The 24,239-nt window shown below is 42.9% G+C and overlaps 1 protein-coding gene across 2 annotated transcripts in view; it reads right to left on the reverse strand.

Annotated features, from left to right (window-relative positions):
• Positions 1-23,333, reverse strand: part of LOC111862384 (cytochrome P450 4c3) — a 373,344-nt gene extending 350,011 nt beyond the window's left edge. The window contains exon 1 of one of the 2 annotated variants that reach the window (XM_023847719.2): positions 23,013-23,333. In XM_023847719.2, coding sequence (XP_023703487.1) covers positions 23,013-23,185 — 173 coding nt within the window. In that variant the 5' untranslated portion in view covers positions 23,186-23,333. The remainder of the gene's footprint in view (positions 1-23,012) is intronic. The other variant, XM_023847720.2, reaches the window with a different exon arrangement.
• Between the last annotated feature and the right edge of the window lie 906 nt (positions 23,334-24,239).

A 24,239-nucleotide genomic window follows, 5' to 3' on the forward strand; every position in this document is an offset into this window, starting at 1 on the left:
ACAAGATCAAAGACATATAATATTTATTGTTTGCACTTGGGACGGAGTTTGTATCATTTATCGCACAGGGACATCTTTACTCTTGAAGAAAGCAGTCTTCTGGGATTTGGCACCGTGTATATGTGGTGTTAACCGACGGTTCTCACGGTCTTGTCGCTTGCAGATTTCTTATACTTTTTCTTCTACCCTGAAGATGGAGGCGATACGTTCCTCCGAAACGTCGGTTAACACCACATATACACGGTGCCAAATCCCAGAAGACCGCTTTCTTCATCTTTACTCTTCACCTCGTTTTATTTTCTTTGCTGTGGCTGTTGTTCCTATGTGCAGCATCTTCCCCCGTTACCCATAAGTCTCAGACAAGACAATCAGGAGTAGTTCACTGGAGCCACTTCAATACAAATGAATAGAGTATCATTTCAATGGAGCAAGCGGCACAGCTCCAAAGATCAGTGCTCCTGCTTCTCGTTCCAGACGTGCCGGACTCTGATCTCGTTCCCTAGACTCGTTATAGTGACATTAACTCAGCGTTACCTCAGTCCTCCCAAGGACTCCCAGTGAGACCTTAAGTAGGCCACAGGGGATCCCTTTCACAAGTCTCTCCAATTCATCACTCCCAATATGGACGGTAGTAGTGCAAGTGTCAGTCGGCTTGTGACTTACACCATTCTTTGTTTTCAATTCATCTCTTTTCCTTTTTCTTTTGCGCTTTACGAAGCTTCCTTTAGCCAGCAAAGTCCCTGGGGAAGAAAGGCGGTGGCTGGTAGGCCAGTGTGATTGAATTTGAATGTGTTCGAAAATCCCTTAGCCCCTACCCCGCGTCTGAGACACGTTGACCGATTTTTCATCAAGAAGACCAGAGTTACAGATGTTCATGCGAGTAATTTACGGAGACAAAATAAGGAATGTTTGGGAAAACTAGTTGTAAATAGGATCTGAGTTCTTCACAGAGGTGACTATGAAGAATGCCGTCTTCTTGGATGTGGCGCCATGTAGCTCTTGTGACAACTTACGTTCCTCCGAAACGTCGGTTCACACAAGATCTACACGGCGCCACATCCCAGGAAACTGCATTCTTAGAGTTATAAATACATTTATATTATTGAGAATAGGTAGAATTCATTGACTTGATTTATAATTTTGAATGTACTAAGTTAGGAACAAGATTTGTGGTCTGCTGTACGACGATATCAGCATTTCAGTTTATATAGAGCGTCCCAGCAGGAAGTTCCAATATTCTGGGAGGTCATAGTAACAATCATTCAATGCAATATATATATATATATATATATATATACACACACACACACACACACACACACACACACNTTGATGAGCAATGAATTGGACGAGATTCAGAAGGAAGCGTTCATGAATCCAAACAGCTTATTAACTCAGCATTTTAAGATTGATAGACCTAATCGAACTAATAAATTTATACCAGCATTTTGGTTTTTGTGTGTATTCCGTCATCATTTGTTTTTTCCTCATGATTCATCTGATGATGGGCTACATTTTGTGAGCGGAATAATAAAAACACGTGTCCGTGTGACGGCAACCCCTCAATCCTTATTTGTAAGCACCATCAACGGGATGCAACACTGCAAGTGCTCAGCATTTACCTGAAGATACTGAATAGAAAGGCGAAAATAAGATAGATAAACGGTGTACCAGCCGAGATTCGAGCCGATAACTTCCAGAATATAAGTCTAGACTGTTACCGTTACACCACCGTCCTCGGTGCTGTAAGCATGGGGCTGTGATTGCTGTACAAATATAATTAGACAGGAAAAAGAGCAGGTCGGAGCGGGCCCGATATGACACATATTGCAGAGTGCTAACAGAAGGTGAAGCCTGCGCTCTTGGCTGCGTCACTGTAATTTCATTTAATTTCGTCTCGTCTGGCGGGAGGAAGCAGAAGAATGGGTTGCAAAAACCTTCAATATGTGGCACTCTGCTGTCACATGTCACTCCCATGCGATTATGTATTTGTGCGCTGTATTATGTGATATGTGTACTTGTGTCTCGATTGGAAACACGTTTGATTGATGAAAACCTGCCATGTGTGATATTGTTTGAGTGGGACTTACACATGTAACGCGCCGATTGGAAAATCCTGACGTAATATTTACGCGTGTAGGCCCTGTACTAACAGTTGAGAACAGGGCGCACTCAACCAGCTCTGAGCCATATGGGAATCCAGCATACTCCGGCGCACTCCGGACGGCCGACTGCAGTTTCTGTCAGTTCTACGTGCTCTTTAACTAATGGCAATGAGAGCACAGATTTAGTGCGAGTCCTCACGCTTAACGGTGCAGGAATTACTGAATGTAACCTAGCTCTTTATGTAACCCATAACGACACGTTATTCAGTTAATTTCATTTCATTTTACCTCAAGTGCAACAATCAGTTGCTGTTGTTTGTTTCGCCTTAGCCTCTGTCCCGTCTAGCTTTCACCTGCATCCTTGCATTTCTTCAGCTTACGTAACCAGCTTACGGAGAATGAGATGGGTGTAGTATATAGCACGCAAGGTAAACATACAATGCATACAGAATTTTAGTTGGAAAACCGAAAGGTGGGAGAGAGAATATTGTAGCGTGTACTATCGTTGCTATACAACGATCGTGAGATAGGCGGTTGCACCATACCCGTCTCTGGGCAACGGCTCGGTAAAAAAAAAAACATACACGTGGCAATATAAAAGACCGGGGAGTAGAGAGAGAATATTTTTTTTGGGGGGGGGGATTTACTTTACGACTTCGCCCGTATCCAGATTGCGTAGAGTCGAAGGTAGGTTGGTTGCTGAATGATAATTGGAAAAGCGTTTGAAGAAGTGACCTATACCTAATCAACGTGCTATTACGGAATTTGCATTGAGAAAGACAATGAAGATAATACTAACATACTAACCGAGTACTTCGGTTTCCCCTGCCAATCTTCATTCCAGCAATTGCTCCACAATCACCCTCACCTATCATCTGGGGCTGGTACAATAGGCCAGAAGTGGCCGCAGTACAAGGGACTTAACCCCACCCCACTAGCAATAAAGAAATACATAAATCTTAAAAAAAATAGAGTGGGAGGCGTATACTGGATTCATCTTGCTCAGGAGAGGGAATACGCTAATGAAATTTTGAGCCTTATGAACTGCAAGGGGAATTTCTTGACTAACAGCATTCCAATAATATCTTTGTTCCACAGAGTTGACTTGTTAGTCAGTAGGTTACAAAGCACCTAATGTTAAGGTGACTGAAGATGACCTGGAAGTATCTGGCGGATGCCTGTTTTAGGTACTTAACTAGCATTTACCTAAGAACTTTAAAGGAACTATGAAAATGATTTAAAAGGAACAAACCCTCGGGCCGAGATTCGAAGTCGGGATATCCCAAATAAGAGAAGGGGGGTTCTATTCGAATTCAGAAATCCTGCTTTTATTTACGTATATGCTAGATCTGTTATATAGACTTTTCTTGTCGCAGTTTTCCTCAGTTCCTGTAGCAACGGATAGGAATGCAGTGGGCCTGTCCTGTTCCTACTCTTCGCCCCTCCACTAGTTAGGCCCAAGCAAGTAGGTCGTTATGAAGAGCTCTGTCTTCTGGCACATAACGCTGTGTAGGCCGTTGACAAGCAATCGACTTTTCGGAGGAACACTTCGCCTACATTTTCAGAATCGAAGAATAGACCAAGAAAGAAAGCAGTTCTGTTTGCTACCTGCTTTACACTGGATTTTTGCTTGGCTTATTCTTCAACCCATGATGGGGGTTCCTCCGAAACATCGGTAGACTTTCACCAGACTATATGGCGTTATATCCCTGAACACAAAACTCTAAGCTCAAGCGTATTCTTAATACTCGTACATATACATTTTCCTACATATCTATATTCATTTGGTTTGTACAGAGAGCTTCTAGATATTTGTATATTATTTTTCTCGCTGGGGGGCACGCGGTAGCGTAGTTGGTTGAGGCACTATGCTACAAGCCGGAAGGTCGCGGTTTCGAGTCCCGATGAGGTGGAATTTTTTCAATTGATCTAATCCTTCCAGCCGCAATATGGCCCTGAGGTCGACGCAGCCTCCAACAGAAATGAGTACCAGGAATCTTCCTTGAGCTAAAGGGCGGCCGGCGCGTAAGGCTGCCAACCTCACCGCCTTATGTGAGTCGATTGTCTATAAAATGTGGGAGCCTCAACGTCTCACAACCCTATGGGCCTTCACGGCCTGTTATAGGGAAACCCTTACGTTTACTTCTGTGTTCTTCACGTTGGTGACTTAGATTCAATATTTTTCCTTTGTAGTAAACTGTTCCTCCATTTAGTGAACAAATAATTGACTGTCTATATACAAAAACATATTTGTTTTAATTTCGTTTGATCTCGTGCGTTAGGTGACACTTCCACAATTATGATTCCTGCTGCTCAAATTTTACAAATTTCTGTGACGCCCCCATCCCAAATTTCATGTAACGTTAAGGAAGCTACTCAAACTTAAGATTTTAATGTTATTTCCCCTGTTTGTTTATCGACCCACATATTCCTTGAGCTTTTTGTCTTTTGTCTTTTTACATCAGGATTAGCTTCACAAGAAAACTTATAAGCAAACGGCAAAGCTGGCTAACTGCGCGGGGCGTGTCTGACTGCCGAGGGCGGTGGTTCATCTCTTAGCAGCTCGGGACGGAAGAGCGTCAATGCGCAGCTATTCAGAGCTGGTTTGCTGCTACAAGAAACTGTACCATCATCGTGGTAAAGAATTCGTGTGTGTGCATGAGGTAAATTTAAGCTTTCTTATTTATTTGTTATATTCTGTGAGTAGTATGTTAGCTTTAACACTGAAACGTACAGTATTACAAGAAGGCATAATATTAGACAAGGCAAAGTGTGAGTCGTGTAGTCTCTAACCCAGAAGCGAGAAGCTGTGAACCTGAAGTGGGCTGCCATTAGGAACGACTTCCTTAAACACGTCAGAAGTGAGCACGATCGCGTGGACAAGAGCGCGCATGCGGCAACAACTGACAAGACCGAACACAACTTCGAGGCTACTGAAATTTACTCTTACAGGACAGATATTGCATCCGATGAAGAATTTGCTCCGAGACCACTCACAAAGTTAAGATGCTTGATGAGGAATTGGAAGGGACCGAAGACGAATATTCAAATTCTGAGTCTCCCCTTCGTGTCCATGGCACACATCTGCCCACTTCTGTCTCTCCACGAACTTCTGATAATGCAGATACTGTCAGCAAGTACTGCACGCACAGGCTCGGCAGCAATACACCCATATCCAAAAGTTTCTGTGGATTGAAAACAATGCAAGATAAATCCTCAGGAGTCAGAAAATTCGTCTGTAACACCTTACAAAAGTTTATTGAAAGTAAAGAAGAAATAGAAAGCAAGTAAGATAAAAGAAAGGGCAGAGAGTTAACTGAACGAGTTGGAAGCGGCACAGAAAAAAGGAAAATTCAGAGGTCTGAAGCCAGAAAATAAGGAAAGGCGAAAACTGAGCCCTCCCATCTTCACCAGCTGCTTGTACGGAATGTACAAAGGCATTCGAGGATGACTGGGTCCAGTGCGGAAGCCGTCTGGAATGGTAGCACAAGGATTGTTCCATTTGGGAAGCAGGTGGCAGTTTTCTGTGTGACCGCTTCTAAATTTGACGCATGCGCACTTTTGCACTCCACTCTACGCACCCTTGGTCCTCCCAGGTGTTCAGATGGGTGCTTTTCGAAGCCCTGCTGCATAGATTACGTACTCTTCCTGTCGGTTGTTATGTCAGGCATTTCTACCCAACAGCTGGATCAAACTTAGCATGTACTTTAAATTCATTTATTGCCTGACATACGCTGAGCACACTGAACAACTGTGAAATGGACACTCTTACCCCTCGCCCGTCCCTTACTCTATGCCAAATAATTCCCGTTTATCTTGTTTTTCTGTGGCTCTTTGGGGCTTGGTCACTTTTTTTTCTGTAGGAGTCCTTGGACGTGGGATCAGCCCGTCGCAAGGCCGCTGCCTGCACACAGAATAAACGCACAAACACATCCATGCCTCGAGTGAGATCCAAACCCATGAACCCAGTGTTCGAGCGAGCGAAGGCGGTTCATGCCTCAGACCGGCTGGTCGGCTTCCAAAATAGGTAACAGCGCGATCGTAGAGTATTAACATGTGGGATGCAATGCCATGTAGTCTGCTCTAAGTTCGTGAGCATATAGTAGGACGTAGGTGACTTGCTTCCAGACTGGAAGGTGTATATCCCTGGAGACGCTACTCCCTACATTCAGGGCACCGAGAATCTCACACTTCACAATGTGAAACTCGCCCCATAACTAAGTACATGGAGTTGAGCCATTCTTGAGAAGGTTCATTACCGTGTTCACAAGAGACGTTCGCTGGTCCATTTCCTGGTCCCACGGTTTAACTCCAAAGAATTCTATTTCAGAAGAATAGAAGTAATGTTGAATTAGGTGTTTTCTGTGCGGTCCGTGACGTAAGAAATACTCAGCACGTAGTGAAATGAAAGTAGGCGATTAGTTCTTCCCAGAACATTAGTATTAGGATTAGTATTATTACATTGTGCATAATGATGGCAAGAACAAGGCTCCACGGTCCTGGGTGCGTGACTGCGCCTGCAGATGTGAGTCCGTTCTCGCGTTACACGACTGTGTTGCGTTATAGAGCCTCCAGAATTCCAGCAGCCCGTTTTGATCAAGAAATAATTTTATTCCAATTGAAAGGCAAGGGTGGGGATTTGCTCAAGATAACATTATGCTGGATGTTATCACACAAGCAGACCTCGGCAGCGATAGGCGGAGCAACTGAAGCTGTGGGGGATGGGATTAACATTGTGACGTCACGTGATGGAGAACAGGGGTGGGGGGATGAACTGACAGGAAATGGCTGCCTAGAGAGCAAGGGACAGATGCTTATAGCGAAATGTAGAGAGAGACACGGAAGACTGTGGAAACAAGACGCGGTAACTATGGGATCAAGTGGGATTATTGCGCATGACGCAGCCACCCTCAAGTGCAGGGGGAGTCGCACCAACCAACCAAGATGTGGACCCAGAAGAGATTCTACTGGGCTCCAGACGAATGCACTGAAATGAAACTACTTACTGGCCTGAGGGTGCTATTCTCTGGAGACCAAGTCCGTCGGATAAGGAATACAAATGACGGTCCCATGCTTACCTTCAGAGCCAACACACTGCCGTAATTCTGACTGCCGCCGCAGTTGTCAGTAGCAGACGGAAATTGTTTTAATCTTAACTCCATCGCGAAAATAAACTGTTCGATATACCGAACAGGCTGCTCTAGTGGAAACGCTTTACATTTTTATTCGGAGAGGTACTCGGATCGAAACTCGGCCGGGACACCGGCTATCCGGATTGAGCTACTGAGTCCACTTGGCACTGCGGTCACTGTTTGGCCTACTGTACCAGTACCGGATGAGAGCTGATGAGTGTGGAGCAGTCGGAGCGAAGAGAATTGGTAGGGGAAATCGAAGTAGTCTGAGAAAACCTGCCTCAGTCTTTTTTTATCCACCACAAATCCTACATAACCTCACTTGGGATGGAACCCGGGCCGCCGCGGTGGGAACCCCGCGACTAACCGCCTGAGCCATGGCGCTGCCTCGAGGTTGAGGTTGCTCGCTAGCAATGCTACTGGCATGTGCCGGGAAAGAGCCTGCTTAGGCTGTGACTAATAACTTCCAAATGTTTTCCATTTCGTTATACCCCAATCATCCCAACACTCAACGCCATATACAGAGAACAGAGTCAAATAAACAAGACACTGTACGCTACGCAAGTACGTGCCCTGATATCAGAGAAATCCATGTCGGCATTACAAGGAGGGGTGCGGTTTGCCGTCATAGGCACCCTTAATGTCCCTCTGACCGGTCAATATGGTGCTTATTCATATCTGAATATCGTAAGCGTGAAACTGGTTACAAGCTGTGAATGAAACGGGAGAGCTCTGCTCTGTTGAAAATTTGTCGTCTTATTTTTCTTTCTGCAGTTCAAGAATAGACTATAAACCTCTTCAGACTTCAGTTTTATGTTTACGAAATCTCCTTTATTCCTTGTGGTGTACCGCATTTCAGATTGGATACTGGAAGCCTGCATATCCTGTCACCGTCTGTCTTTTTCAGTTTGTATTACATCCTGTTACATACGTGTATATACTGCGTTTCGTTGCGTGTTTCCTCTGATATGAACATTGTTGCCATATAAACGTGACTATAGCATCTGACACTTCTTAGAACTTTAATTTAAGGGGATTCAGTTAATCAGATCATATTCTCAAGTACTAATTTCGAACCTACCAAATCTTTGTAAGGGTCCATGATTTATTTAATCCGTCTTGCAGTGCATACACTCATTTATCTCCTTCTCTCCCTCGCACTACATGTTTCGGCATAATAATGCCATCTTCAGGTGCTTACTTATCCACGTCAAACCAGTTCATTGCATGCCATGTTCACACATTAAAATAACTAAAATATGTATCTATCATATACATTGTCAAANATAATATGATAGATACATATTTTAGTTATTTTAATGTGTGAACATGGCATGCAATGAACTGGTTTGACGTGGATAAGTAAGCACCTGAAGATGGCATTATTATGCCGAAACATGTAGTGCGAGGGAGAGAAGGAGATAAATGAGTGTATGCACTGCAAGACGGATTAAATAAATCATGGACTTAAATCAGTGCAACAGGACGCTAAAATATAACTTTGTAAGGGTTTAATAAGAACAATTTTATGGGCATTCCATTCTTTGGATTATTGAGTTTTAGATCGTTAAGTACGTGTATACCGTCTGTAACGCAACAATAACCTTACATAAAAGACCCTAAAAACATATTTAATACACTAAAGGTGCTTGTTAAATACTTTAACATGTCATTAAAATTATTCATTCATCCTTTTTTGCAACATATTTCGGCCACACATGGACCACCTTCAGAAAATATTTCTTGTTATTGGGGAGAACAATGCACTGTACAGTCTGTCTTCTGTGCCCTTAGGAACATCATTGTTTTTTTATTAGTTTCTTTCGTAGAAAACTGTACCTAAGGGCACAGAAGCGGAGTGTACAGTGCACTGTTCTCCCCAGTAACAAGAAATATTGCCTGATGATGGTCCATGTGTGGCCGAAACATGCTGCAACAAGGAATGAATGTAAAATATATTTTAAAATATTTAACAAGCAATTTTATAATATTAAATATACTTCAGTGTTTTTATATAAGGTTATTTTTGCATTATAAATGATATACTTAGGGTCTAAAAATGATGCCACAATGCAACAGGAAGATGAAATATAATATTGAGATTACTGAGGTTTTCGACTATGTCCACCATCCCGTCTGCTAAACAACACGACGTTTCGGGAACTTGATTCCTTTTCGTCCCATGTGAGGAGGTGGGAGACACCTACCTTGTTGGGTCCACTAGGAAGAGACAACCTCAATCCCTGGATCCACGTTAGCACTTCTTAACGGACCGAACAGAGTAGGTGTCTCCCACCCTTTCACGTAAGGGCGGAAACAGATCCAGTTTCTGAAATCTTTTGTCCATTAGACCACCGGACGATATTATTTTTTTCACTGGCGCTACAGCCCTCGTTTGGATCTGGGCCTACCTCCATGAAACTCTCCGTTTCACTTCGATTTACTAGATCTTAGACATACGGTAGGACTCCTTGGGTGGGTGATCAGCTCGTCGCAAGGCCTCTACCTGTACACAAACACATAAAAACGCACAATTTCTGAGTAGCTGCACAACTAGCGGCTTCTCAGGATGGATCATCTCCATGGGTTAGTTATTGCACTATTCCCTATATTAGACCACTTTATTCTAAATTAATCAATTTTGGGGGCTAAACCCTAGACCTCTAGCCTCAGAATGCAACAACAAAACATGTAATGCAAACCTTGCAGTGAGTTGATTCAGCTAATTAAAACCGTCGACTCTTTTCCTCTGTAACGCCTGAGTTGGAAGGAAAACAACCTGCGGTTGGCAGATGGAAAGAAAGAGACAAGTCAGAAAAGAAAACAAGAATAAGCGGAGTAAGAGGAAGAGGCAAGAACGGGACTTGGAAGATTGATTACTCCACAGTTGGACACGACACTCATTGAGCCCGCGTCTCGCTCGCATCTCAGTCTATATCTCCTCAATTATTTTCAAACTGCAATCGCGGTCAGACAAAGACGACTAATTAGTCAATTTTCGGAGCGACTGGATTTGGATTAAACATGACAAAGACTTGGTAAGTAACGAATGAGGAAATGGGCATTGCATCTACCTTCTCATTACCCAGCGAGCCAATGTGCACTGCGGCTTCGTGTTCGAGAGCTCCCGGACATCGGCTGTTCTCGGCTTTCCTCGGAATCTGCACTCAAACTCTGGGACAGTATCTCTAATTATGTCATGAGAGGTTCGGTTAATGTTCTATCTACGGAGGAGAATATAAAACGTACAACAGACATGTATGATGTTCGAACCTGAAAAAAATATATATTTCTCGACATATCCTCCACCACCACTGATACACTTGTCCCATAGTTTCACCAGTGCGTCGAAACCCGTAACATACAAATCTTTTGGCCGATGTCTCAACCACTTCCGCAACTCCGTTTTGAACTCTTCGTCATCACCGAAATATTTGCCACGTTTCTCGACCCAGATGTGAATCGCTTCATGCGACAAACACCTCCCACCGTAAAGAGGAAACATTTCTTTACGAATAACCTTTGCAGTGGGTCCTCTTACACATAAAAAAGAAAGGCAGAACGCTGCTCTTCGGTAGTACATTCCTCAAGCACGGTCTCCATTTTAACACGCGCGTGCTCGCCTGCTATCTAGACTGTCATGAAACTGGACTGTGCTGTCACCTAGTGATACACACAGAAAACCTATTAGTTGTTTTACTTCCATTTGTGACCTGTTTGGACCGCCTCTGTGGTCTAGTGGTCAGAGTTTCCGACTATAAATCCAGAAGTCCCGGGTTCCATTTCCGGTGCTACCAGATTTTCTGAGAAGCAGTGGGTCTGTAACGGGGTCCACTCAGCCTCGTGAGGATATTTCAAGGAAATAGCGGCTCCGATCTAGAAAACCGAAATTAAAGTCCGTGGGGATTCGTTGCGCTGACCACGCAAGACCCTCTATCAGCTAAAGTTGGCACTAGCTTCGCCGACAAGCGACGGTCGCTCGGTCGGTATAGCCACTGAATTTTGTTTTGTTTTTGTTTGTTTGTGACCTATTTACTGACTCTCCCTCGGCTTTCCTTATTCATTAATAATCGTGTTATTTGAAGCTATGAAGTCTGGCGCATTGGTAGCGTCGTTAAATAATCCACAAATACGTTAAAAAGTTACGGCACGAATCAATGAGATATCTTGCGGCGACAGACTAAATACCAGCTCCTGGAAACAAACTACATGTAGCCAGTTAAATTAGATGGCCGTTGAAGAAAGCAGTCTTCCGGGATGTGGCAGCGTGTAGATATTGTGTTAACATATATTTCGAAGGAACGCATCGCCTCCATCTTGAGGGTAGAAGAAAAACGAAGAAATCCGCGAGCGAACCAGCGTGAGGAGGTGCCAACAGACTAAGCCCAACTCAGTTTACTCGACTGGACTTAGTCTGTTGGTACCTGCTCACATTGGGTCGCTAGCGGATTTCTTCTTTCTTCTGCCCTGAAGATAAAGGCGATACGTTCCTTCGAAACGTCGTTTAACACAATATCTTCACGGTGCCACATCCCGAAAGACTGTTTACTTCCTATGATTACTTGTTCCGCAACTGATCTCCACGACACTGTCTGAAGTCCAGAGCTATTTCTTCATAAAAAATGTTATTGACCCGGACTGTAGTAAGAGACATGTATATCATTCTCTGCTATTCCATGCATTATACGGCGAAGTATCATCTTTGCAGACACAATGGCAGCCTATTTGACATAAAATGGCGCATCAAATTTTCTTGTAAGATTAACTTTACGACCATCTCGTTTATATCGGGAGAAAGAATGAGGAAGTGGGGATTTTGATACAGAGAAGGGGGATCTTCAGTCTGTCTCAACCAATGGGAAAATTCGAAAAAAAAAGTGTAATTGACGAATGTCTTTTTCTTTCCGTGAAGTATTTTGTAATGAAGGCCTCTTCTTGTGTTGTTATATCCACTGATAACTTGACTACCATATAATGATCTTCAAACCGCAACTTCTACACAAGGAAAGTCCCTAGCCTCAATGTGGGAGTAACTTGTGGCACATTTCGGGATGAAATTTTGAGCATCACAGTGGATTGAAGTCAGACCGAATGCGAATTCTCTGTAAGTAAATGTAACGGTAAAACCACTGTGCTTAAATAATTAAGCACGATGCCATAATGACATACGATCGGGTGGATTTATAGCTCCACCTTTCTTAACCTCAGTGCTAGATGGAGGTCAGTAGTCCACTTCACGCTCTCGCCGCTTTGGTCTCGGCGAACGTGCCCCCGTACTCATTGAGTAGGAGGCTATTTGGGTATCACAGTGAATCCGGACAAATACCTTGGCCCTGCTGGGAATCGCACCTCGTTCCTTTAGTCCATAGCCTTTCGCTGTACCAACTCAGTTGTAGGGATAAAAATTTCTGAAGCCTCCACCGGGAACAGAACCTTTGGTTCTCAGGTTCTACGTCATTTATTCGTAAATTATGGGTTACTGTATTAACGTCTGCTAATTTCTTAGGCATATCCACCAAAACTTGAGGGAGTTGACCAAAATGCATGCTTGTATAGCGCCGTGATCTAGCCGCAACTTGTCCGACAACAACGTAAGCCGTGAAGTCTAAACAGAATTCTGCAGGCATGCGGAGTCAGTGTGCCTCAGAGCAGGTGTGAAAGCGGTGACGAAGAGACTTCCTATCGCTCACGCCGTTGCTAGCAGCTTTACAGACTGCAATTCTAAGCAATTTTAATGTGGGTCATATTTAAATTTGTGACAGCGCAGTAGGTATAGCGACTGGCTACGGACTGGACGACCGAGGGCGAGGAGTTCGAGTCCCAGGAGGGGACTTCACTTCGTACACACTTGTTCCAGGATCCACCCAAAATCCTATCCAGTGGGTATCGGGGCCCCTTTTCTTGAGTATTAAGCGACCGTGGAATGGTGCTCAACAGTCACCTCCAACTGGCTCCAGTGTCAAAAATACATGGATCTATACATCCCTCCCCGCATACGCCTTAATTAGTTAAACATGGTGCATCTTTAGCTTTTCAGCCAACTTTCCTTATTTTATTTATAACAAGCTGTGTGCTAGAGCAGCCATATTCTTCAAGTAGTCAGAACGTTCTTCCGAAACATCGGTAACCCTCTACCAGCCTACATAATGTCACATCCTGCGAGGCAGTAAACTTTGCCTTCTCCAAGTCAGAACCTCAAATCTCACATTTCTCAAAGAGATTTTCACTTTCAACCTTAGTACTCGCATATTCCCCCCTTGCGTTCTACATGTCCAATGGATCTGCATTTCCTGATATCAGCCATTCTGAAAATGAAATGATTCACGAACAACTACAATGCAATTAGGCGATGACGAGATGGTAGATTGAAGTCGGTTAGAAACTGAAAAAAGCAAATAGCTGCATTTTCGAAGTAACAGTCCAATATTTACATTTTGATGTATTCGCGATGAAAAATATTTAGGTTAAGGGTCTTCTGGGATACAACACCGGAGCAGCGCACTGCCTCAGATTTCATGGTTAATTGTGTTGACTGAGGAATTGTCTTGGTTGGCTCTGCTTTTCCTCCAGAACAATATTGTGTCCCTGGTAATAACCACTCAAACAATTCCATCTTCCACCTCAGATGAAAAATTTAATATGCCTTTATGATGTCCAGTTTCCTGTCCTGCTCATTTTAGTGACCACCATTCTTGTAACTTTGCCCATGTTGCTGAACCAGTATCTCAAACTACTTATTTAAACCCTGAATATGAAGGTAGCGCATACCGCCGAAAAAGTCAGTCTCCCACTACAAGGTGTCCTGTCCCATAAAACCACAATCTCAAATTTTATATTTGATATTATTCCTGAAGAAAACAATGGAAAACTATAGAACTACGTGGGTTTGGGGTTCACTTTTTATCTTCCAAACTTTACGACACGCTGACCACAAATATGCATACTTTCAGTATGACGCGAATACGTGATTTAGAGCACAAGAATCCACCTCTGAAATTTGGCTTACAGTGTTCCTATTTTAAAAGGGTTTAATTATATAAGAGCCCTCCATTATACCCACGCAGATGATGCCTGAAAACTGTTGTTATGGCAACGAAAATGCCTTTACCACTCCTTCCTCCCCTCTCTCCTCTTAGTAACCGCGCAACTAAGCAACCAAGACCAGTAATCAAACGTATTCATATTCTCCTAATGCTTTTCTCATTTACTTGAGCCATGTTTGCGTCTGCAATAGGCGGAGTAAGGCCTTTTAAAGATTTAACTTAATGCCGTCGTTTGCGTTGCTCCCTCTCTTTTAAGAATAAAGACAGACTACCATAACGGAGCAGTGCTGTTGCTTGTCCCATAGGGTGATCACCAAGCCTTAACTTGCTCTTTGCCGCTTTCGTTGCATTTAAATGAAAAATCCATATATCCCAACGCCCTAACAAATCTTTTGTTGGCCTCCACAAAATATTTCCTTCGATATATTCATTTTTAGGTTATTCGGAAATACTGTTTTAACCGCAGAGATTATACAGCTTCTAAAATTTAAATGTATGTGTTGATGCTATCAGTTTCCGAAACGTCGTGTTTTATAATGTTGTATTTTAGCGTCCTGTTGCACTGATTTTCATCCATGATACGTATATAATGGCCGCCTTGTAGTGCACTCAATTTCATATGTCGCTTCTTACTACATGTTTCGGCAACATAGTGCCATCTTCAGGTTCGTTATTTACGCTAAGCTATTACATTGTTTGCCATCTTGTGTCTTTCATAAAATTATTTAGAAAGTACATTATACGTCAACTATAATAAAATATGTATATACTAAAACTTGTTAAGAGTATTCATCTATATGTCTTAATTCAAACCCGCGTATAGTATGGTTCGTCCACTATGGGAGTCGTTTCTGTGTGTACTGTGTCTGTGATGTGTCCTTCCTTTTTGGCTGCGAGCTGCCAAAAAGCAGGATATTATACATCATTCTCAGAAACCTTTAGAATTCACAAATGTCGCTTAATATTGTGTACAACGGTGTAGTGTAATAATGTGTATTTTAGTTCATTGACATCGTAGTGCAATGTATGTAGCTTAGTGTTATGTAGCATAGTTTAAAGTCATGCAGAGTAGATCTGCTATAGTGTAGTGTAACAGAATTTTCGTTGTGTAGTATGGAGTAATATGTAAGATATATTTCAGTGTTATGTAGTACAGCGTAACATTTGCTTGTGTACTGAAATGTAAAATAATGTAATATGTAGAACAGTAAGGTTTAATATAGCTCAATATTGCGTAGTATAGTGAAGTGTGTGTAGTATATTGTAACGTGATGAGTAGTACAGTCTTGTGTAGTGATGTATAATATAGTGCAGTGCAGTTTAACGAGTTGTGAGGGGTTTTGTTGTGTACAGATTGTATTGTGCAATACCGTGTTATGTTTTGTTGTGTTATTTGCTATAGTTCAAGGCATAAAAATTTCTAGATAACTCATTGTTCTAGAATTAATTCTGAGTCGCAGGACCACATCGCCCACTATGTTATAGCTGAAGAAGATGCCCATCAACGTCGTAAATATATATCTCATCATCATAATTACAGTCAACTGATTACGAAGTAAAGTAATCATTTTACTCCGTGGAAACAAAATTCTCGTAAATAAAATAAGGAAAGGAATCCAAAAGGAAACGAACATCGCCTATTACCACAGATTTTCAATTATCTTGCTCACCCCGTGAGCACCATGATCCTGCTACGTATTGTCATATAATAGAGAATTCAATATATAGAAATGTTTGCTGAAAGCGTATAGAATAATAATTGCATCTAGCAATATACGGAATTATGCGAATTCGTTTCAAAGCGGCTGAAGATATTTCCTCGGCCCCAAAGCATCGTTTCCCTGTGTCTCGGTTCCTCCCTTGCGTAGCTCCACCAGCAGTGATCCTCTTTCCCCTATCCTTTAATTGTTCCCTTTTTAGCTGAAGCCTCTTCACATAATTAACTTGTTTTATGCTTCTAACAAAAGACTTACACAAAGGCCGGCCTGGCAGCATTCTCTATCCACTAGGCGGAGATTCCAACACAGGCCACCACTGCCACCACCGCCATGAATCCACGCGGACTACATTAAGGGAATCAAGTTTAAAGTATGGCGTCTCTGTATGTGTGCGTACGAAAGAGGGAGAATGTATACAAGTACAGGGGTGCCCAGTCACTGATTTATTTTCACTTATGGCAAATGTTGCATTACCGCAGACTTAAGTTGACTGTCCCCTTGAAACGGGACCGGGATAGCTCAGTCGATATAGTTGCGGGCTACGGGCTGGACGACCGGGGTTCGATTCTCCACAGACGCATGAGATTTTCTTTATTCCACAGCGTTCATACCGGCTCTGGATCTCAGTCAGCCTCCTATGGAATATGTATCGGTGGCTCTTTCTCTTGGGGTACAATGACAAAAGCATGAGACTAACCACTCACTCCCACCTAGTGCTGAGGTTAGGAGTGACGGAACTGTCTCCCCTGCCCCATGCTCCTTCACCGAATGGTGTTGAATTAATTAGGTGCAGGGACACGTTTACTTCTACCCTTCGTCTTAACCCATTTAAACACTGATTAGTGCTACTGTATTGAAAAGTTTATCGGTATAAACGGCACTGATTATTTTATATAGGCCTACTGCGTGTTTCAGTGTTCAGACCTCTTCATTTTACCCATTCTGAGAATAAATATCGATTATTAGCCTAAAACGCATTAAACGATTTTTCTTGTAACGATAATTCGTAGTTTCTGTGCAGTAAGAAATTAAGTTTAAATATTAAGTGGAACGATTTCTTGATACGTAGAGCTGACATTACAGGCTCTCAATTTTGCCCACAAAATATATTCATGGTTCTACTAGTCTTAGAGAAAAAGCAATTATTTCCTTATAAATATTAAATAATTGGTCTTTGTAATGTGAGGTAGATAGTGAATCTTTAAATTCTATTTAGATCAATCTCTTGCTCCTGTCAGCATCGTCTTCTGCAAAGGCTGAGGATACCCGCCCATTCCATCTTACTGCGTCATGTCTTCCCTTCTGTTAATAACATAAGTTTTCTTGGGAGCTCTTTCTGGTGGCAACTCTGTTGATGCTCAGGCCTGTAATTTAATGCTTTAAAGAATTTAATTGTTTAGGGGGTAACCCACTGGAATAGTATGAAGGCTGTGGAACGTCTTCACAATCGCAATTTCATGCTCTACTTCGCTTAATTTTCCGCTGTCCAATATGCACAGTCCATGTGAAATGCAAGTGTCCGTCTCATTAGAGCCCTGATCAACGGAACAGACAGCAACGGTTTCCTGAACTGCTCGCTCGACCATTGGGCCTGCACAAAATATGGGGCAGAGGGCTGTAACTGGTTCGCTTTGACTGTCCTGAACGTAGTAACGTACAGAAGAGCCAGAAGGCGCACCTATGTTTTTGTCTGAACTCGAAAGGCATTCGGGGATATTTCACACACAATTTGTGAATCTCAGAATGAACATGGCCCTTGACTGGTGGAGCATGCCTGTATCTTATTCTGAATTCCATAGCTTCGATTTTCAGAGACTGAAATTTGTAATGCTTCCTTACTCTCTCTAAGCAGTTGCTTGTGTAAAGTCACAATGAGCAACTGCAGCTTTCTTCAACTTTCTTTCACATACATAACTCTCACTCCATTCGACGCCATAGTACGTAAGCAATTCTGAAAAACTTATTAAATACAGTAAAAAAACTAATGAGGACTCTCAGAGTTTTACATTGCATTGAATCATGGGGGGGGGGGCGAAATTTTAAAATACGAAAGTCACCTTCTGTTTTGTAAAACATATTAATTTACAACTCTGACAACATAAAAATCTGTTAATTTCTTGTGGACTAATTACGCTGCAGACGAAGGCTTTATTCTGAAGAAGGCGCGTTACCATTGTTATAAGTCATTTGTATGAAGCGAATCATGTGAACGCATGATCGGGAGACAATATAAGTCAGTCCCTCTGTATTTTTAATTTTCCGAAACTGCTCGACGGATTTAGATTAAATTTGGTATGTCGAATGCACATTAAGACTATTTCAGTTTCAGTCCTTCTTTTAACAAGATGCTGTTATAAGTCGTGCTGCGTCTCGGTACCTACTTACGATACGAATTACTCCTAATTTCATTCGCGAAATGAGCAATTAAATCTTCGTCACTAAAGTACTAATAAACTTAGGAATTACTGAATTTCTAGACTGTTCCTTGCCTAACACTCCGATTGAACACGCTGTTTCAGGAACGAGATCCTTTTCCGTGCTCAGGTGAAATTGCTGCGATCCACGTGCTCAATTTTGTCCACTAGATATACGTAGTTAAACTCAGTCAGGTCCAGTGACTCAGATTAAACATTACTGATGGACCCAACTCATTAGGTACCTCAAGGTCATTTCGCCTGTGAACAGGAACAGATCCAGTTTATGAAATGTTGATTTTTTTTTCAGAATGCTGGAAGATGGACAAAAACCGAAAACTCGTTAATTCTAAGTGTAAATACCATAGTCTGAACCCCTTAGAATTGACTTCAAAAATTTCATATTCCGGCATTTGCTGTAGGCTATTGTGAAATCCATCCCCGAATGTAGGCCTCCTCCACGTTCTTACTTTCCTTGCTTTCTGTGGAACAGACCGGCTGAATATTTTGCTACACAGGGTAGCCTATTGCTTTCCTCATGGGTGAATACTCCGGCATCGACTCGCTCGAGAAGCAGCAAAGCAGTTCCCATCATTTCAGACCAGGCTGAAGGGAAGGGAGCACAGATGTAAAATTTTCCAGGGGGACGTGGACATTTCGTCTCCCCTGCAAGCATCTCTCCCTAAAAAACATAGACTGACGTTCCTCCCCTAAAGAACAAAATGGCGCATTAGAGGGTGGAAAAGAAGAAATAACACAAGAAGGTGAGACAGCACAAGCAAGGGGAATGTTACTATGGCAACGAGATGGGGATGCGGTGAAGCAGTAGTGGTTACCATTCCAAGATGCTGCAATTCGGTGTGAGTGCAGCGAAGTCTGGAAAAGAGAAATTATCCAAGAAATCTATGCATAATTAGAGTCAACGGGCCGAAACAGGGCGGAACATTGCTCCTAGAGGGGAGAACACATCCCGTGTTCCAAGGATTTCAAGTAAGAAGATCGTTTTGATAGAATTAAACAAATCCCTCTTTGTCTATAGCAGATATTCATACACAGTAAAATTTGCGGCATGAAGACTCTAACGTTCAGAAGCACAGAAATCACTCGCCAATCGCGGATATCAAGAAGCCGTGCATCCACAATTTTCCATTAGTGTCCAGCTTTGGTATCAGCAGTGTCTGCGCTTCTCTTTACGTAAGCACAAAGAAATTCTGTTATTTTCACTCCAAGAGATCCACGTTACTGGGGACAAGACTACGTCACCTCGTGCTTCGGATTACCGCCCCGGTGCATAATTCTATAGTCTAGTGGTCAGAGTTCCTGGCTACAGATCCAGAGGTCCAAAGTTCGATTCTCGGCGCGATGAGAGTTTCTGAGAAGTCTCGAACGGGGTCCACTTAGCCTCGTGAGGACAATTGAGGAGCTATTTCAAGAAAATATCGCCTGCGGTCTAGAAAATCGAGATTAACGGCCGTGGGAATTCGTTGCTCTGACCACGCGACACTCTCTATCCGCTAAAGTTGGCACTAATTTCGCCGATAAGCGGCGGTCGCTCGGTCGGTGTAGTTCGCTTGCGGACTAAAGCCACGGAGTTTATTTATGTTGCATATTTCTTTGTGTTTAGTGTAGAAGAGAAAGCTTATGGTTTGGTGAATATTAACGGCGGTCGTCCTTCCCGGAACCCCACAGCCTCCCAATGTACCACATGGCCTTGCCAACAGCCAACCCCGAGATTTGAGAGGAATTTTTGTATCGTTCATCTAAGTTTATGGCAATTCTCTGTTCTACGAATGAAAGAACGGACCTCGGCGATTATCCTATTACCTCAAAAACAAGGAGAGTTTTTTCAAACGCTTACTTACTTATGGAGCTGAGCCCTTTTGAGCCGCCAATTCTGCAGCTACTCAAGAATTTCCCAGCATTTTACGGAACCCAAAGGCTCATTACCGTGTTCACAAGAGACCTTCACTGGTCCGTATCCTGAGCCAGATCAATCCAATCCATGCCATCCTATCCTATCTCTCTAAGGTCCATTTTAATATTGTCCACGCACCTAGGTCTTGGTCTTCACAGCGGTCTCTTTCCTTCTGGCTTTCCCACCAATATCCTATATGCATTCCTCGTCTCCCCCATTCGTGCTACATGCCCTTCCCATCTCATCCTCCTTCACGTATTCATTCTAATTACAGCTGGAGAAGAGCACACGTTATGAAGCTGCCGAATACTGAATACTGCGTATTATAAGAGATGGGTTGCCTTACTTTCGAGTTCTTAATGAATAAGAATACAAATAAAATTATCACGACAGGTCCTAATCGCTAATTCTAACGATATTTGTGAAAAATACTTTAATTACATTTTAGGTATTAAATTTTGTACATTTTACATTCTGTCTCCGTCTTCAGTTTAGCCCGATCCATAGAGCTACCTCCCTATCTCTATCGATTGGGCCTAAATGTGTAGGTTTTTACCTGACCATGGAGACAGAATCCAGTCTCCGAAACGTTGTGTTTGAAATAAAAAAATTAATGTACAGAAACATAATATTTGTATTAATGCACCATCATCACAAACTTTTAGATCTTAATTAAATTTTGTATCTGTTATTTATTATTGTCATAATTTTTACTAATGTCTGCTGAAAAACTTCAAAATTAAAGACACAGTCAACTGCTGATTCTCTTACTGGGAAAACAGAGTCGCATTATATTCAGCCTTATACGGTAATAAATCGAGTTGCTCGTTTCACATTCTAACAACTTTTGTATCGGGGGCACGCGGTAGCGTACTTGGTTGAGGCACTATGCTACAAGCCGGAAGGTCGCGGGTTCAAGTCCCGATGAGGTAATTGGATTTTTTTCAATTGAGCTAATCCTTCCGGCCGTACTATGGCCCTGGGGTCGGCTCAGCCTCTTAACAGAAATGAGTACCAGGAATTAATTAAATAAATTTCCTGAGGAGTAAAGAGGGGCCGGCGCGTAAGGCTGACAACCTTACCGCTATCTTTGATCCGACTGTCTAGATAACGTGGGAGCCTCAACGTCTCACAACCCTATGGACCTTCACAGCCTGGTACAGGGATAGCTTTACTTTTGTTTATTTAACTTACCTTACGTTTTTAAGTCGTTTACGACTAAACTGCGCAGGCGCAGGAGGTGAGCACAGCTCATACCTCCCTCCNATACTTTCAGGAAGATTCTGGGATACGTAGGCAAATATACTCACGTGGAAGTGTGACATGGGACCTGTCGCTGTGAACCAGGAGGCCAGGAGCTACACAACAGGTCTGAGAGAATGGACAGCGTTCTCGCTGAGGCATGAACCGTTCTTTCTCTTACAACAAAAAGACTACTGCTATTATTATTATTATTATTATTATTATTATTGAGCCAGGATAGCACAGTCGGTATAGCGACTGGCTACGGGCTGGAGGACAGAGGGATCGGAGTTCGAACCCCGGTAGGATCAAAAATTTGTTCTTCTCCACGTCGTCCAGACCGGTTCTAGGACCCACCCAACCTCCTATCCAATGGGTAACGGGGGCTCTTTACTCGGGGATAAAGCGGCCGGGGCGTGAGGCTGACCACTCACCTTCATCTAGTGGCGAAGCCAAGAAAATGTGGATCTATATATTAACTCCCACATACGTCTTCATGGCGTAGTGCACAGGGGCAACTTTACCTTTCACTACTACTACTACTACTACTACTACTACTACTACTACTACTACTACTACTACTACTACTACTACTACTACTACTACTACTACTACTACTACCACCACCACCACCACCACTACTACTACCACTTACCATTATTATTATTATTACTAAGAAGGATACTAAAGATTATGCAAGCTTTACCTACTTTGTATATTAACAATTGTACGACTTTCACCTATTTGGCAGTGTCTTGCAGCATCCCTCTAGTGAGTAAAATGGGTGGAAGTGTTCTGGGGTATCAGCAATGATGGCTTCTTTGTCTGGAACACGTCTGAACGGATCCGACCTGGCGCGGGTCTGTGCGTTCACACAAAGTTACACCCGCAGCAACGAGCAGAACGGAATGGAAACGGCACAGAACAGCAGGAAAGACCCAAATGGTCAAGGCTGCCCAGTCGGACACTTGAATGAGAGATAACAGTTTGCTTTTATTCGCCATGCAACACTTGCATTTCTCTGCAAATCTGATCCACCTTCTCCTCACAGCGGGGGTGCAAAAGCGGGTCGCTGTACGGTCCTCAATAACAAGACGGCAGGGCTAAGCCGAGGGAGCCGGCCACATTCTGGCCAGTGAACGTTCTCTTGGTCCTCCATTTTCTGGGCGTCTTTTAACCTCACTGAATCTAACCCTAACCAACAACATTGACCACTATGCCATTCAAACGCCATTTGAAATGCAGACGTTTTAAAGCACCTAATGAGATGGAAACATCGCGATTTACTTGGCTTACTTCACTTGCAGTTACAGCAGACCACACTACACAGGAATAAGATAACTGATGAAGAATGTACCGAAATGGGCGTAGAAGCAGTCGAAGCCAAAATTGAATTGCGATTCGGGTATTTTCCTGGGTGGGCTGAAGAAAACTATGAAATACCTGTTATGATGGCCAGTATGAGCTCCTACATTTGAACCCAGGATCTTCTGAATGAGAAAGCAACACTCGAAGTTCAGCAAATGCAGAACAATATGGAGGCAGAAGGCTGTAGGCTGTCTGAATGTAGCGTCTTGATCCTGGCCTGAGGAGACTAAGGAACCAATGAAAACCATAAGTAATCACAGGATTAGCGGCAGTGCGACCGATATACGAGCACAGTACCCGAGTACGAATTCAGAACTGCCGATACACTAGTTCAGCGGACCTCGACACTGTCAATGTCACGTACTGCCGTGGTTGGACTGCTGGACTGCAGACGTACGTCTGTTGGTTCACTCTACGGAGCGCAACGGAGTGGAGTAAAACGGGAGATCTGATAGTAAAGTGGGCCAAACGTTAGAAACTCAAAATGTTCAATAAAACTTAACAGACTGCTCAGTAATGAATACTGAGCATGAACGACTTTTGTTTGAAGGGGCAGTTCATTAATAGTATATACTGCAGAAATGCGCTCTTCCACTGACGCCAAAGAGAGCCACATTTTTGGTCTAAGGCCCAATATATTAGACGTGTAATAAAGGTTAATTTTACAATCAATTAGTTTCATGCTACTTTTCGTCTGAGTTTGCAACTTCTGTCTTCACTTTAAGACAAGAACAATGACTGTAGAGGACACAATACTGACCCAGTAAAAAGTGTATAAAAGTCGCATAATTCAAAACTACAAAATATTTATCAGTGGCCTAATACTGTTCGCCATGACCAAATCGTGTTAAAACCTGAAAATGTTTTGACTTTCCATAAGATTCTGTATCGTATACTTGTAATTTGTCACTTCATTTGTCACAGAATATTTATTATTTTGTGCAGTGATCAGAAAGTTAATAACTAACCTTCTCTGAAGGCCGTGGCATAGCTCAGGCGGTTAGTCGCCTGCTTCCCACTGCGCCGGCCCGGGTTCGAGCCCGGGTCAGGTCATGTGGAATTTGTGGTGTACAAAGTGGCCCTGGGGAAGTTTTCTCCAAGTACTTCGGTTTCCCCTGCCAATTCTCATTCCACCGACTGCTCCACACTCATCACTTATCATCTGGGGCTGGTACAGTAGTCGAAACAGTGGCCGCAGTACCGAGTGGACTCAGTCTCATCCCGTGAAAAATAATTAAATTAACCTCCTCCGAACCCTACCGAGTGGACTCAGTCTCATCCCGTGAAAAATAATTAAATTAA

The sequence above is a fragment of the Cryptotermes secundus genome, unplaced genomic scaffold (assembly GCF_002891405.2).
Source record: "Cryptotermes secundus unplaced genomic scaffold, Csec_1.0 scaffold671, whole genome shotgun sequence".
Lineage (NCBI taxonomy): Eukaryota > Metazoa > Arthropoda > Insecta > Blattodea > Kalotermitidae > Cryptotermes > Cryptotermes secundus.